We start from the raw sequence: 16,323 nt of genomic DNA, 5'->3' as shown, positions 1-16,323 counted from the left end.
GGTCAGCGGACCATTATGGCCGTGGATCCTGCCATTGTCGCTGTATTCGGCGAGCCTCCGGATGATATTGATTTGACGGATAGTAGGGTTCAGCAGGATAATGCGGTCGTGATTTTTATTCTCTGTTTGGCTGTCATTTCGGTTGTCTTGCGCTTTTTTGCTCGGCATGTTTTGCGCAATTCTCTCATGACGGATGATTGGGTCATTATTCTTGCATTGGTGCGGTGACTTGTATCCTACATGAGATCGTTTCGGGAAGGGTAAGCTAATTATATTTTGTATAGGTGTTTATCTGCACTACATCTGGTCTGAGTATCTCCGGTAAGGTCTACTTAGCTACTGCAAGCTTTTGCTTTACAACAATTGAGACTAACGAGAACAGGAGGCTTCTTCGGTGCCGGCAAACATGTCTGGGCTATCAGCGTCACCAAGCTGATGACACTATTCAAGGTTAGCAGCACCACGCATAGCACTGTAGCCCGCGCACTGACATTTCAGATCCTCTACATCTACGTCATGATATATTCCGCCGTATGCGCCGCCTCCAAAGTCTCGATCCTCTTCTTCTACCGCCGCGTCTTCATGGCCTCCCACGCGGACCTCTCCTTGCGCATCGGCATCTACCTCGGCTTCTTCCTCACTCTATCCTACCCGATCATCATCTGCGTCACAATGGCCACGGCATGTAAACCTGCCTCTTACTTTTGGGAACAGTTTGGGGGTGCAAGTGGCACATGCATTGACACCGATACCTTCTTCTTAGCGCTGGGGATAATCAACATGCTCAACGATATCGTCGTCTTGTTGATTCCTTTCCCGCAGATCGCTAAATTGCAGATGAATCGTCGCAAGAAGGTCGCTATAAGCGGTATCTTGGCCGTAGGCAGTTTGTAAGTCTCCGCCCCTTCATTCCCTTCCATACACGGTTGCACTAGGACTAACTTTGGTTTGCAGTGCGTGCGTCGCCAGCATCGTCCGCATCTACTCCGTCGACGAATTCACCAAACGCAACGACGTCACCTGGACCCTCGGTCCGGTCTTCATCTGGTCGACCATCGAACCAGGGCTCTCCATCGTCTGCGCTTGCTTGCCTCATCTCGCCCCATTGGTCCGGTTAGCACATATCAAGCTCTCCTCGAGCCAGGATAGCAAGCGCAGTCGACCAACTAACCCGAGTACGCCATGGCGGTCTCGGAGCGGCACCGCCAATGGGGGTGGCACGCCTTCAGCGGGTCGACGCGTGCACAGTGTCCTGTCGACCAAGTATATGTTTGATGGGCAGGATGATGAAGAGATCGGACTTACGAATCATGTTACCACAACTACGAGTTTAAGGAAGCCGCACTCGATGGAGTCGGTGGAAAGGGAGGGGGCGAGTGCGGCTGATCAGTCGATCATGGTGCATTCGAGTTTTGAGCAGAGTGTTTCGAATAAGTAGAGATTAATATTGTTTAATTTAATACCGCACTATCAGTAAGGCTAACACGTCTCTACTTTCCACCTCACATCCCCCCTTGACTACTCACTCCTAGCCAAAATCTCCTCCACACTCTCCACCTTAACTGCCTCCTCCCTCTCCATCGCCCTCTTGACAGCATCAACCACCACCAACGCCCGCAATCCCTCCACAGCATCACACCTCGGCGCCTCCCTCCCCTCCAGCACTTGCACAAAATGCTCCAATTGCAAATCAAACGGCACTCCCTCATCAACCTCAAACTCCTCCACTTGCAACTTCTGACTCCACCCCTTCTCCCCCTCAACCCCATCATAATTCCACCTCTTCAAATCCGGCACACTCAACGACCCCCGACTACCCAAAACCCGGTAAAATCCTCCTCCCTCACCACCCACCTTCGGAATAAGGGGATTCTCACCCGTCCCGGCCTCGAAATTCCACGGCGACGGCGTACAATCACTCACCACGAAGGTACCAACCACTCCACTGGCAAAGCGGAAAGTAATCACGGCGCCTTCTTCCGCCGTGTGGTCTGCATTACCATCTGGACCTCCGCGCTGCGGCAGGGTTTTCTCTGCGTAGACGCGCGTGATAGGACCGAATAGATAGTGCAGGAGATCCACGTCATGGATGAGGTTAATGCTTAATACGCCGCCTTTGGTCTTGTCGCTTCTCCATGAGGTAGCGCCGGTGAAGTAGGATGTTGGCTTGTGGAGAGTCCATAGGCCTGATAGAGCGAGGATGGAGCCCAGAGATCCGGACTCGAGAATTTCCTTTGTTTTGGTGATGTAGGGGTTGAATCTCCGATGATGGCCGATGAGGATCTTCACGTCTGGGTGCTTCTGGTGCGCTTGGAGTAAAGGAAGCGCGGTGGTGATGGTATCGCTGATGGGCTTCTCGAGTAGGATGTGGATGTTGTGGCTGATGAGTTCGAGAGCCACGGGGACGTGCGTGTGGTTGGGGGTGCAGATAATGGCGGCGTCTGGGTGCGGGATGTCGGGTACAGAAGAGAGGAGGGCTGATAAAGAGGGGAAGTAAAGCGTGTTGAGGGTTTTAGCCACGGATGAAGCGCTTGGAGAGGGGTCGACCAAGGCAAGAAGATTGGTGGAGGGGTTGTTGATGACGGATTGGGCGTGGCGGGGGCCGATGAGGCCGGCGCCGACGATGATAATGTTAATCATGGTATTTACAGGCTTCTGGGTGTAATTGCGTGAAGAATGATGGGTTTTGTGCCGGTGAAAAGGGTGTTTTTATATCGGTGAGTCAAGTTGGGATTCTGCAGTGGGTCTGGTCTGGTTTGGTCTGGGGTAAATGCAGTCCCTGACCGGGGAGTGGATCTGGATGCATATGACGCTGCATAGTAATGCGGCTGTTGCTCTGGGGCAACTTGTGACATTGTGCTGGGTAATTGGGGTGGCGTGGGAGGGCCGGAGAAGCGCTTACCCAGTTACATAATGTGTTTTGCCGGTGGGGTGTGCGGGCATGGACATGGAATCTGTTCCGGCGGTATCTCCGCCGCTCGGAATCTATCCCGTGGACTGCTAGAGCACGAGGGTCTGCACTACGATTAGTGTGTTTAGTGGGGTTTACCCCGCTGGTCTACATTGAAATGGGAAATGTATTGTCCCGGTAGTGCGGTAGAGGTGTATGAGTGTTTAATTGTTAAGAAAGATGTAAGATAGATTGCTAAAGCTTGGAAGCGGCATAATAATGGTGCAGTGTACGGCAATGTCCTGTTCCGGATACAACACAATGATATCGAGTACAGGTGGGGAGAAACAGATAAGAAAGGAAGAAAGAGAAGGGAATAACCACGTTGGGCTTCAAGCCTTAGGAAGTGTAGGTGAACGACGTTACTGCCCAGCAGGTGGCCGTTCTCCCATTAGCATGACAACGTCAGGCACATCTGATTGGACGCGTTCGGAGCCTTGATGGGATATCGTCTTCAATCTCACAGTCACCACGTTGGTAACCATTGTCAAGATTGATAAGACATTGTAACATGATAAAGACAGCTTTGAGTGCTCCCAGTGTTCACAAGCTATTGTTCCAGGTCTCGGCCAGTCCTTCTCGTTTCAAGTACTCGGTTTGGCCTCTGCATAGCCACGCTAAGGCGATCGCAAGAAGAATTCCGCCAAGGTTCTCCATGTCGCTTCGATTCAATGTATTCCAGGGACCAAATCCATGCATCTTGAGAAACGGGCGTGGTGATCCAGGTGGCAATGAATTATTGAGATGCTGAATATACTTATCATCATACTCTGCGAAGATAAGGTAAATCAGATGACGGTCTTGTGACACGTGAAGACGACTACGGTGGTTAGCGACAGAAATGGCAATCGAAGAAGAAGCTAGACACTTACCGACCCGGCAAATTCAGGACACCAGTAGGATCAGGGTCTGATTTGATCCAAGCGACCATCTGAGCAGCCTCTTGCATACAAATGGGGATCCGCTTCTTTTCTCTCAACATTGGCTTTACTTCGATCAATGCCCGTGCTCTTCCACCAGAGCCCCCCTTTAGATAGCCATCCGTTCGTGCCTCATACGATCCATTAGTGAACTCTGCCTTGAAGGACTTGCGGTGCAAGGTCCAGCCACTGGCCTCAGGAAAATGCACGGTCAGAGCATTCAAAAAGTCCACAAGGGCGGTGTTCACAATTTGCTCGTCTTTCGTTTGTGGATACATCGTATTCGTTATCTCAGCTGGTCCTGCAGAGCGGAAGGGTGTGTGTGTGTCTCTTCACTATTCTCGGCAATGTCATTTTCTTCCGGTGTTTTTGGCAATATTCCCGTTGATTTGGTTGGGGTCTGAAGCTGTGCATCTCTCATCTTGCGCTCTAATCTGCTCACATTGCTGCGTGTGCGATGGGCGATAGGGGTGAAGGCCATATCAGATCGGAAATTTTTCTCAAGGGCTCCTGCAGCTTCAGACTGGTACTGTTTGGCTAAAGCAAAAGTTCCCTCGAGGATGGAGCCAGTGGTGAAGCTTTGGCGGTACCTAGCCCAGGACTGGAAGGTTGACAGAAGCTTATCAGCCTTCTGTTTCCACTGCTCTAGGCCAAACACCTTCAGGTTCAGAGGTGCAGTGGAGGGAGGCCTCCAAAGAACTTGTAATAACAGGAATTGCTCATGGCGAATTGTAGATCCAGATGTGAGCGTAGAGTCATGGATACTCGGTTTTGAGACCTTGCACACAGCAGCCCATTCATTCCAACTAGCCTCGCTGTGGGGAAGGGTGCGCATAGTAGCCATGACTGCTGTGTAGTGAAGTAATCTTGGTGATGGGAACCCGATGAGACTACCAGCTGTCACATCCGCCCTCACTTACACGGCAAGATCACAAGTGCGCTCAGCTGATTCCAACGAGCGTGCGTTCGCAACTACGCGCCCATTCTTGCGAGATAGCCATTTGCCATGTTCCTCTTGAGTAGCGCTGAAACGTCCTAGCTGGGGCCTGAGCAAGATACCCAGTGAAGGACGGAGAATAGGGCGGCTAGAAGGTAGAGCGCCTAGTTATCGCCGTGGTGGGGGTGGATGGGTTCAGTGAGTGCATGGTTACCAGTGCAGAAGGTGCTATGACCGCTTCTGGTTGCCGCTGTCGCTATTTGATTGTGATCTAGACCCCGATGTAGGCCAAGACCATGTTGGTCCTCCGAGCAATTGGCGGTAGACGTAGGCTAAACGCCCCGGATCATACCCCATAGGACAGGGCACGCGTACCAGAGAGGTGGGGTGCCATGATTAGACATGACTTTCAGGCAACTGGCCAGTCAATCACGACTATCACTAGATATTAATTTAGTATTTATAGAAACGAATGAAAGACATGCACGAAGCAATGATCTTGCCAATCACTACGGGACCAGAAAAATTGGGCGGATTAGAGACGTAGGTACGAGCTAGATCATTGAGCCGTTTTAGGATGTACCCTACGTTGCGTACTATCAGACAAGATTCGTTGGGGAACCACGCAAACTGAAATCTCTCTACAAGTATTAGTACTTAATAGTAGTTATCAGGATGTGAAACCCTGCGAGTACATCGACTCTTTATAAATATGTAGCAGCCTTACGGGCTCTGGAGAGTTTATCAGAATCAGTGCAGTTTGATGTTCTCCGACCTTCTCACCACCAGCCCCCAAATGCGCCTCCATAGTAGTACAAGCGCTCGCATGGAATGAATGTATCCAATGGAATCCGAAATGAATGGATTTGCCAGCTCTTGTCTGGACTTCATTATTCCTGGCGCGTAGCTGCAGCCACTGGGACGGGACTTTTTCCCGGGTTCCGGGGCAACTTGCCCAACAGGGTGTGTATGCCTCAGGCATCAACTGTCTCCACCCAGTCCCGCAAGTTTACTTGCCCGTTTTTAAAGTTGCGTTCCCTCTCCGCCCATTTCATCTACCATCTTGGTTCCCTTCCTTTCCGTCTCACCATCACCTCTCATTATTCAGTCATCATGTCTGATCAGTAGCTTCTTCTTGAACGACAAACTCGTCGACATGCTTTGGCCAAGATTGAGGAACACATCAAGCAAACCCCTAATATGCAGGTTGAACCAAGCGATCTGAAGGCGGCTGGTATCCGCCATCTCCCTTTGTCCCTGGAGGGGGGCAGAGACGGGCCATGTTTTTTCAAAGCCTATGAAGAAAACCTCCCCCTCCCAACCGAAGAAGATGCGTTCCTCAAATACCAGCTAAACCCAGATCATATCATGTTGAAGCAGTAATACTAGTAGCCTCGGTCACATGACCCCTACATACTAAACAACCCCTACTTCTACCCTCGCTGCGCAATCCCTAGATAGGAATATAATATATAAAAACAACTCTCTGCCCTTTCTTTACTTCCTACAAGTAAATATTTTAACAGATTATAAGTCTGGCCCTTTCTACCGTGAAGCTATTTAGAACTGTTAAACGGGATTATTGACACTAAATGAGACAGAGAATCTATGGCTATTGTGGTAGTAGTAAACAGGAACACACCAGTCTTGGTGATATTAAAATTATATTATATAATATTAAATTACTTTCTTTACGGGCCACCAGCCATAAAATTAGCCAAGATGGCATTCCAAGTAGGAAGTAGTATTAATATCAAAGATTTATTATATAATAAAGAGACCAAGGAAGCAGCTACACAGGCAAATTAATTATCTAGAATTACTGTTAAAACTGTGTCAGGATTACTTCTTCTACTATATAACTACTTTAATTTCTACAACTGGGACTTTAAGCTGAAGCAGATATTAAAAAATATTAGATTAGAGGATCTAGTTGACCTGAAGCTTTCAAAACTAAATAAGAATCATAAAAACTATGAAGAATAGTATAATTATTTATAAATTATATAGTCCTAGCTGGCTGGCCAGCTGTCAGAAAAAATAAAAAAGAAGTTCAGAAAATTTAAAAAAGAAAAGAATTATATTAATAATATATACAAAGTTATGAGAAGCATTATACTGGACTATAGTATAATAGAGTACCAAACTATTATTATTAGATTAATAAGAATTACGTGTTCTGATTACTCTACTGCATATTAATTTATTAATAATTTTAGTAATATTTATAATCTTATAAGTAAGCTAGAATGCCTGCTATCACTATATCTAGTAAGCCTTAAACTATTATATAAACTATAAATAAACTTCTTTATCTAGATGTCAATACAGGAATACATGATCCCAGAAAATACAGGAAAAATCTATACTGAAGTATAATTTAAAGAGCTTTACAGGAGTGCTATTAAAGAAAGTAAAAGATATAAATTAAATAAAATTAATATTATTATTATCAGCAGAAATAAAAGTAAAAACCCATTAAATAAGCCTGATATTACTAAAGAATAGTAGAAGACAGCTACCTATCCAGAAAAAGATATTCTCCCTGAAGACCATGCTGCAAAGATACATAATATAAAGCTAGAATATATTAATAATACCTGTATGTACTGCAGATTAAAAGACCACAGCTTATTAAAGTATTAGTATATTGACTCAACCTCATGTCTGGCAGGGTAGATTCTCTATATAAAAAATATCTGGTTCTTCAGGAAAAGAGTTAATAAAGAAAAAAATGATTTTAAAATAGCTATAGTAATATTATCTATAAAATAAATTACTGAGATATCTGCTCAGCATATTATCCTACATAAGATAGATTTAAATAATAAAAATTTATATATTTTAAATTTTAATAATCTAATAGTTAGAAACACCACTAGCAAGTCCCTATATTAAATTTATAATACTGGCAGCTCACAGCACCTGACCCCTGACTATATCTTACTAAATAACTACTAGGACTTAAATAATTATAACTTTTATAAATACAGTATCTTTAATAACAGTATTAGTGTTACAAAATCAGCAGGCTATTAATTCCTATTTCTATCTATAAATAATAAAAGTATTAAATTAAATATCAAAGCATATTACCAGCCAGACCTTGTCTATGGACTTCTTTCAGCGGACTGCCTGCACAAGAACTTCAAAATATATATTACTATAAAAGATCTGATCCTATACAGGAAGCAGGATGATAAAGTAGTCAGCTATCTGTAAATATACAAAAATATACTTTTTATACATACAGAGAATACAGAAATAATCTTCACTGTAGTAGATCTTTTTCTGCTGTACCAGTACTACAGATATATAGAATTTTGCAGAGTTACCTCCGCTGCAAAAAATCAATAAATTAAACTTAAATATAGGAACAACCTCCACTATGAGACATATTCTCTAGATAAAATAAAGTATCTAGTATTAAAACATCTAATCCCATGGACTACTGACCCTATCTAACTATAGTATATAAATATACAGAAGATGATTCTAATAAATCATGGAGGATTCTAATACTTTATAATTATAATTAATAATATTATCTATTTAATATATATTATTATATTAAAGCAGAAGAATAATACCTCTACAGAGCTGATTCAAATAAATAATAAATACAAGAATATAGTCAGTAAATACGTCGCTTGCTGGCACCTAGATAGGGACCATAAATTTAATAAATTTAAGAAATGGATAAACTATAAAGATCAAGATATTCAAGTTATCATATTACCACTATAAATACCTGAAGTAAACAGTCTCTCTAAATAATATGAAGGCTTGCTTAACTAAATAAATAGAATTATATTACTTGATTCTGGCTTATTTTCTTATCTTTAGCTATATACTATATATCTAGCAGCGCAGATCCTAAATTAACTAGTCCTTATAGAAAATAAAGCTAAACAAACACCTGTTCAGCTATACAGATTATATTATAATCTCTCTAATTCTGATACCTCCCTAGACTTCTTATATATATTTAGATACCGCTGCTACCAGTATATATCTAAAAAGAACTGTATTATCTCCAGGAAGATGTCACCTCACACAGAAACTGGCTACTTTATTAATTTTAATAATAATAATAACCATATATATCTAGTGTGGTATCCTGCCTCAGATAAAATTAAAAAATTAAGAAATATTATCTTCTACAAAGATTACATATATAAAGATAACCATGAAGACTCTGGTAGAGTAGCTAAAGCACCTATCTTTAAAGATCTGATTATACCGGGATCAGGTATCTTACTTAACTTTGATAATATCTTCCTGCATTAACCAGATAATATAAAGATTAATATTACCAAGATCCTTCCTGTCCCAGATAATACTATTAACAAGTTTATATATAAAAGAATACAGACCTTATCTATCTTTACTGAACTTATAGAAAGTATTATCAGAAATATTTCTACTACTCTAATTCTCTTAATTGAGAATCCTACAGAATATAAAATATTAATAAAACATATCTATCAAGATTACTGCTTTACTAAACCTGAGTATTCTAATACTACTACTACTAATACTCCGAGACAATTCTAACATATTATAAAAGATAAAGATCTTATATAGATTAGAAACAAGTAAGTAGCCGTGCTAGAGCAGGAATCTGATCTATCTGTCTTATCTATATTAAAATAACACAAAGTTACTGTATTAAATATCTATACTAAAGCAATTATATCCCCGCTTACTTTATACTAGAAAGCGGCTATAACCACATAAATTAATATACTTAAATTAATAAAAACCTATAAGATTATTGACCGGCCTGCTGGCACTAAAATAATCTCAGACAAATAAATATTTAATCTAAAAGTTAATACTGAAGGTATTATTATATAATTCCATACTCACTGGGTTATTTATAGTAATTACCAGATACCGGATATTAATTATAACAAGTTCTTTACCCCCGTGGCCAGTAAAATCATACTTAAAATATTTATAATAAGTATAACAGTAAAGCACCTCCACTGGAAGCAGTGTAATATTATATCTGCCTATCTATATACTCTAATTAAAGAAAAGTATATCTATATAAAATAACTAACAGGATACCATGAGGGACTACTTGAACAAGTATATCTTCTAAAAAAAGCCTTATATAAACTTTACTAAGCGGCCCACCTCTGGCATCATACATTTAATAATAAATTATAAGAAATTAGATTTAAATCTCTACCAGAAGACCCCTGTGTCTACAGAAATAGAAAGATCTAACTTATAATTTATATTAATAACTCTGCTATTACTAGTTCCAAGCAGGAGGATCTAATATCAGTAAAACATTATCTTGATAAGATATTTAGTCTTAAAGAATTAGATAAATTAAAAATCCTGCTCAGATATAATATCCTATATAACTACCAAGTAAATATAATCTTACTATTATAGTCTATCTACATAGAAAAGTACCTTGCTATAATAGATTTATAATCCTATACTAGCACTGCTACTTTAATAGCCCCTGCCTATAAGAAAATAGATTACTTAAAAATAACTACAGATAATATCAATATCAATGAATATCAGAGACTAGTTAATCATTTAAATTAATTAACTACTAAAATATATCCTGATTTACACCACGCTACCTTCTGCCTACAAAAACATATAAATAAGACTATTACAGCAGATATAAAGGCCTTGAAGACTGTATACAGATATTTATATAACTTTATCTTCTACAGCATCACCCTGGCCGCAGACTATACTAAAGATATTAAAATTTATATAAATACTATATATACTGATTACAAGAACAGCAAGTCTACTAAAGAATATATTATCTTTTATACAGGTGGCCCAATCGCCTGGGCATCTACTAAATAAAATATTATTATATCTTCATCTATTATTACAAAATACTATATATTTAATTCCGCTGCTAAAGACACCCTATACATCAAGAAACTAGTACAGATATTTAATCTTAAGATATCTAATAACAGTAAAATATCCTTATTCAGCGACGCTGCTAACTTACTAAAAATACTGAACTATAACAGTTACATGAAGTTAACCAGGTAGCTTAATAACTGTTATCTGTTTATAGCAGATCTAATCAAAACAAATATTATATTAATCTAATATATTGCTGGTATAGCTAATCCTGCTAATAGTTTTACCAAATCACTGGATCAGGAATTATTCTATATATTTAAATACCTTCTACAGATAATCTTTCTTTTTACTACCAGTACCACCGCCGCGCATCCCGAAAACAATGTTTGAGATATAAAAAATTACCTATCTAGAAAAGAAATATGATTTTAACACCTTATTCAACACTTCCTTGTCTAGGGAGCTGTATTGAAGCAGTAATACTAGTAGCCTCAGTCACGTGACCCCTACATACTAAACAACCCCTACTTCTACCCTCGCTGCGCAACCCCTAGATAGGAACACAACACACAAAAACAACTCTCTGCCCTTTCTTTACTTCCTACAAGTAGACGTTCCAACATATCATGTGGGACACTCGTGCATTGGAGGTCTTTCTGTTTTACCACTTTCAGGACTGCAGATCCTTTGCATTGCGCGAGTATCCGAACAACCCTCCCTTTGGCGTGTATCGCGAGTAAGCCGCTTCTTGTAAATCCTGCTTCCAAACTAGTTTTCTCACTGTTTTTCCATTATAGGATTGGGGATTTCAGGTTCGGCCAACTCTTGGAGTGTTTTGGTTTCAATTGGTATGCTGTATCAGTGACTGATTATCCTGAGCAAAACTATCCCCATATGAAGGCCATCGTGGAAAATGAGGTAATTGGTGACAATCGTCTGCTTCGTGGAGAAATCATGACGATCACCGATATTATGAGGGGTCGTCTAAGGTCCAAGACGCTGCGGCCGCACATCGTTGCTCCGGTACAGTCTTCCCCCGACGGATCCCATCCAAGACGTCTACTAATCATACTTTGGTAGACGTTGGTGCTCTCGCTCATGGGCCCCCGTCATGCCCGTGTCCTAGAGGCCGATTTTGATGGAACGATGCTTAATGTCCGTGCTTCGAAGTTGTATGATTTCACGCGGAAGAACACAGATGCTGTGCAGCTGCTGACGCGGTATTGGCTGGGTGGGGCCTGCGGCCAGACCACGATGAAATCCTAAGTTGATATATCTCATTGTGGCGTTCAGGTTTGGCGTTGTATATGAATAGGGACGGAACATGGGCATTGATCACGATAATATGGATTAGCTGACTGGTAACGAGCGTCGCTCTGGCAATGACGTCGACATCTACGAGTTAGGTATAATGGGAAAATAACTTTGCATTCATCATGCTCGGGAAATGGAAATTTCAAGAGTACATGGACAGAGAGCATTTCTACTAGACATAGGCCATAGTCTAGTAGACTCACTTGACATCACCAGTTCGTTTAAATGATTTCCTGTTCAGCTGCTTGTCACGTGCTGTTTATACCGAATGCGGCAATGCGGAGGAGATGACGATTCGCCGCTCTGATTGGTCAGCATCTGAGAGGGCGAGGAAGGACCTCTAGAGCCTCGGTTATTTTTAGATGATACTTGCACAGTTGATAGATCAAAGAGATGGACTGTGAAGTGTCAAGGTGTTGATCAACTTTCTAGAAAGACTGACCGGGCGGTAACACGTGGATGGCCTGATCCCGTTCTGATTGGCCCACAGGCGGGATGGCAGGTGCACCGCCACGGCTCCGGCTCGACTTTTCTTCTCTCCCTGTCTTTCATCGCATCATCGGGCTTCATCCATCGCACACACAAATCGTCAGGATGCGCTGCGCTTCCCCCTTGGAATCCCTGTTGATGTCTTCTCCATTCCAGCTGTGCCCATAATCTTCAATCCGGCCTTCCCCGCCCAGGGATGGAGCCCGCCCCGCTGGCTGCAATCATGTCATCTGATTCGACCCCCGACCCCCGGCTGGAGAAGCCCCGGCCGGCAGCGGTCAGTCGCATCAACTTCTTCACCTCCCAGCTAAATACCTCGATCGAGGCCTCCAGTATCGAGGACTTGTGCTCTGTGTATAAGCCCTTTGACCTCCTCCTGGAGACAGGGGCCCACAATGGCCTATGGTGGCTTGATATCACGGCTCCAGCGGAAGAAGATATTGAAGCTTTAGCGCGATTCTTCAACCTCCACCCCCTGACTACGGAGGATATTAAAACCCGCGAAACCAGAGAGAAGATCGAACTTTTCGGTCACTACTACTTTCTCTCTTTGCGACCGCCGCGCCGATTTGAGACGGACACTGGGGTACGCATTGTCTCGCACAACCTCTACGCCGTGGTGTTCCGGGGCGGCGTTCTCAGCTTCAGTTTCGACCCCAGTCTGCACACTAGCCATGTGCGACAGCGTATCAAGGAGCACAGCAGTCATCTGCTGTTGACCAGCGATTGGATTTGCTATGCCCTGATGTAAGCCACCACTACTTTACCTCTGTTACGGTGATGTTTACTGACGCTTGACAGCGATGACATTGTTGATGGCTTTGCCCCGTTCATCAGTCGTGTCGAGACTGGTGTTGTAACGGTGGAAGACTCCGTCTCCATCACTCGACCGGACGACATGGGACTAGCCTTGCAGCGTATCTTCAAACTGCGCAAGGAGGTCATGAACATTCGTCAGCCGCTGCACGATAAGATCGACGTCATCCGGTCCTTTGCGCGGCACTGCGATATCTCCGACACCTCGTCATCGCAGGTTGCCCTGTACCTTAGCGACATCTGCGATCACGTCGTTACCATGATTGCCAACCTTGAGCAGGCCGAGCAGATGCTCTCGCGGTTGCAGTCGAAGTACCTCACCCAGGTTCACTTCGATTCCGGACGCATGCGCAATGGTATTGCATCGGCACTCAGTAAGCTAACAGTTCTTGCATCTATTCTCGTGCCGATGCAGTTCATCACGGGTTTATTCGGAATGAATGTCAGAGTGCCAGGGAAGACGCATGATGGGGACAACTCACTCACCTGGTGGTTCAGCATTCTAGGTTTCATCCTCGGACTGACTGTAATATTCGCCTGGGTGGCCAAACGGATCGGACTGCTGGATCGATAACTGCTACACATACATACTATGTTGCATAGAGGCTACATCTTCATCGTACATAATTAATACCATATACCTAATGCTATACTATTTCCTTGGCCGAATCCCCTTATTCACGCCCTAATATCCAGCCCAAGCGCCCGCTGGCTCTCCCGCACCTTATCCATCAACACCGCCATGTCCTTCTCCGTCTCATTCCACTCCTGCTCTACGATCGCCTTGGCCTTCTCACTGTGCGGCACAAACAGCGCCTCAAACGGTTCCGGTGTCGAGACAAAAGCCGAATCAAACGCCATATCATCCACCGGGACTGGTTTCCCATCATCTCCCAGCGGCGCCTGAATATCAAACGCCCAAAGAATCCTAGCCATTAGTAGAAACAACGAATTCCTCGCAATGTGCCGACCCGTGCATATCCGCCGCCCATATCCAAAGAAATTGCGAAACCGACCATCCTCCTTCCCAGTCGCCTCGAACCACCTCTCCGGCCGAAACTCCAGCGGATCATCCCACGGCTCATCAGTCAAACACATCGACCAGAACAACGGAATCACCGTCGCTCCCTTCGGAATCCGATATCCCATGTAAGTATCCTCCTTCCTCGCAGCATGCGGTATCCCGCCCGGAGCCATCGACCTCCACCGCAACGTCTCATCCACCACCGCCTGCACATACACCAACTTCTCCTGATCCTCAAACGTCGGCATCCTATCCTCACCCACCACCTCACCCAACTCCTTCCTTGCGACCGCCACAAACCGCGGATCCGTCCGAATCGCCAACACAAAGATCTTCATCACTGCCCACGTCGTCTCAAACCCCGCATCCACCAAAATCCCCAAATTATACGCCAAATCCATCCGCGGCATCCCCTCCGCATGCTTCGACGCGGAGAACTCCTTTGACCAATTCCACGCCTCACTCCTCAACCCCTTCTCCAGATGTCTTGTATGCACACTCGCCTCCAGCCGAAACAACTTCTCCGCCAGCCTCTTCCACGGCGCCACCACCGCCGGCAAGTAATTCAACACCGGAATCGCATCCACAATCCACGTGCCCACTCTCGCCGCATAGGTAAAATTCCCCTGAATGGTCCGCATATCGCGCAACTCCTGCCCCTTTGGCGAGAGAAGTCGGAACCCGTACGCCAACGCGAACATCAAACTCCCACTATATCTCTCAAAATGCGCGTCGAAGTCATTCGACCGCAGCAAGTCGAACATGAGCTGCTTACTCTCCAGATCCTGTATGGGGTGGTATGTATTCGACGCGCGGGGACTAAGCAACGGAGCATCCAGTCGCTGGTGAAGTCGTAACCAGTCATCGTATTGCCGGATGAGCATGTGCAGGCCCTTGGTGATGTTATTCGCCATGACGAGATCTGGGCGATCGGCGTAGATGCTGCCGCGTTTGTCGAGAAGATCGCGTGCGATGGTGGGTGAGGTTATCAAAATGAGGGTTTGGCGCCCGAATTGGGCCGACATGATAGGCCCGTAGGTTTTGCTCCATTGGTCGAAGACTCGCCATGGGAGCGTTTGAGGGGCTTGGTGTAGGTTGCCGATTAGGGGGAGTCGGCGTGGGCCGGGGGGGAGGTTGCGGTCGCGTTTGTATTCGTAGAGGAGGCGGAGGGTGAAGAGGGCGAGGAGGGTGAGGAGGATGGTGGGCATTGTGGTGGTATGGATGGATGTATAGGTTGGGGAGTTAGAGTTGGGCTTGAGTGGGGGAGGGGATGTGCTTATAAGGTGTTACTATTCTTATATACTGGTGCTAAGTAGACTCTTCCCCTCTCTGATGACACGAGCAAGGATATTCTATCAACACTACTCGACCCATGAGGGGGTTGTAAGAGTCTCGGTTACGTTGCAATGACAGCCTTGCATTAGTTTGTGCTTCGGGCGGGTTGAGAAAGACCTATTATGGTAGTGGGGAAGTCTAATATCGACAATGGTAGGAGCAATATCGTCACGCTAGTTGTTGGATGGCTACAGTTTGGTGTCACTAAAACGCCCATGCATGACCTCCCCTCCAGCAAGACAGTTATGCCGTCTGACGGCCCGCTCAGATGCATTAGTGCAGTGACGGGGCGTCTGTCACTTGACGCACGGCCGTTGAGGGACAAGGGCTGGCTGGTGAAGAATTGAAATCGGGGTTTATTATTGGTGGGTGTGTGATTTGGGCCGTTCTGGGCTATATGGTGTTCCAAGGCAGGATTGCAGGATTGGGGACATACTACTTGTTAGTTAAAAGATATATTTAACTGGTACTATTATAATTCGGACTAGCGGGACTGTGATCCATGATGTTCGCCAAGAGAAGATTCAGGTGTTAACGAGCATAGCAATGAGCCAGCAAGATGTCATTATCTTACAATTAATGGTGATGAAATGAGTAGCTAGAATCACGAGGCGCAGAAACAAAGTCTTAGACGTGATGGAGAGGCCAATGCGCCACAAATGTCAGCTCGGTCTTG

At 44.4% G+C, this 16,323-nt stretch overlaps 6 protein-coding genes across 6 annotated transcripts; 3 read left to right on the top strand and 3 right to left on the bottom strand.

The window, feature by feature from the left end:
* Positions 1–15: 15 nt before the first annotated feature.
* BO87DRAFT_448264 (uncharacterized protein) lies at positions 16–1,438 on the top strand (the record flags this gene model as incomplete). Its single annotated transcript, XM_025628291.1, has 4 exons — positions 16–219; positions 285–321; positions 383–890; positions 955–1,438. 4 exons carry the CDS (start codon positions 16–18, stop codon positions 1,436–1,438), a joined length of 1,233 nt encoding a protein of 410 aa, XP_025483212.1.
* Positions 1,439–1,483: 45 nt separating this feature from the next.
* BO87DRAFT_373412 (Gfo/Idh/MocA family protein) lies at positions 1,484–2,813 on the bottom strand. Its single transcript, XM_025622547.1, has one exon. The coding sequence runs from the start codon at positions 2,638–2,640 to the stop codon at positions 1,519–1,521; it is 1,122 nt and encodes a 373-aa protein (XP_025483211.1). The 5' UTR covers positions 2,641–2,813; the 3' UTR covers positions 1,484–1,518.
* A 1,005-nt stretch (positions 2,814–3,818) lies between these two features.
* Positions 3,819–4,714, bottom strand: BO87DRAFT_448262 (uncharacterized protein; the record flags this gene model as incomplete). The annotated part of the gene is made up of 2 exons (XM_025628290.1): positions 3,819–4,171; positions 4,207–4,714. 2 exons carry the CDS (start codon positions 4,712–4,714, stop codon positions 3,819–3,821), a joined length of 861 nt encoding a protein of 286 aa, XP_025483210.1.
* A 6,575-nt stretch (positions 4,715–11,289) lies between these two features.
* BO87DRAFT_351669 (uncharacterized protein) lies at positions 11,290–11,972 on the top strand. Its single transcript, XM_025621147.1, has 3 exons — positions 11,290–11,405; positions 11,467–11,692; positions 11,750–11,972. The coding sequence occupies exons 1-3, from the start codon at positions 11,296–11,298 to the stop codon at positions 11,933–11,935; spliced, it is 522 nt and encodes a 173-aa protein (XP_025483209.1). The 5' UTR covers positions 11,290–11,295; the 3' UTR covers positions 11,936–11,972.
* Positions 11,973–12,544: 572 nt separating this feature from the next.
* BO87DRAFT_373410 (magnesium transporter CorA family protein) lies at positions 12,545–14,120 on the top strand. The gene is made up of 2 exons (XM_025622546.1): positions 12,545–13,219; positions 13,274–14,120. Exons 1-2 carry the CDS (start codon positions 12,696–12,698, stop codon positions 13,860–13,862), a joined length of 1,113 nt encoding a protein of 370 aa, XP_025483208.1. The 5' UTR covers positions 12,545–12,695; the 3' UTR covers positions 13,863–14,120.
* On the bottom strand, positions 13,967–15,520 carry BO87DRAFT_413134 (cytochrome P450; the record flags this gene model as incomplete). Its single annotated transcript, XM_025626550.1, has 1 exon — positions 13,967–15,520. One exon carries the CDS (start codon positions 15,518–15,520, stop codon positions 13,967–13,969), a length of 1,554 nt encoding a protein of 517 aa, XP_025483207.1.
* Between the last annotated feature and the right edge of the window lie 803 nt (positions 15,521–16,323).

This window comes from Aspergillus neoniger, assembly GCF_003184625.1.
Source record: "Aspergillus neoniger CBS 115656 unplaced genomic scaffold BO87scaffold_5, whole genome shotgun sequence".
Lineage (NCBI taxonomy): Eukaryota > Fungi > Ascomycota > Eurotiomycetes > Eurotiales > Aspergillaceae > Aspergillus > Aspergillus neoniger.
The sequence above is the reverse complement of the archived record's forward strand: the minus strand, read 5'-3'. Positions and strand labels throughout refer to the sequence as shown.

Excerpts from the sequence above, each read along its gene's own strand:
- BO87DRAFT_373410 (XM_025622546.1), top strand. The coding sequence starts at position 12,696 with ATGTCATCTGATTCGACCCCCGACCCCCGGCTGGAGAAGCCCCGGCCG. Across the intron at positions 13,220-13,273 it reads TGGATTTGCTATGCCCTGAT|CGATGACATTGTTGATGGCT; the intron begins GTAAGCCACCAC and ends GACGCTTGACAG.
- BO87DRAFT_373412 (XM_025622547.1), bottom strand. The coding sequence starts at position 2,640 with ATGATTAACATTATCATCGTCGGCGCCGGCCTCATCGGCCCCCGCCAC.
- BO87DRAFT_351669 (XM_025621147.1), top strand. The coding sequence starts at position 11,296 with ATGTGGGACACTCGTGCATTGGAGGTCTTTCTGTTTTACCACTTTCAG. Across the intron at positions 11,406-11,466 it reads CCCTTTGGCGTGTATCGCGA|GATTGGGGATTTCAGGTTCG; the intron begins GTAAGCCGCTTC and ends TTTCCATTATAG. Across the intron at positions 11,693-11,749 it reads GGCCGCACATCGTTGCTCCG|ACGTTGGTGCTCTCGCTCAT; the intron begins GTACAGTCTTCC and ends ATACTTTGGTAG.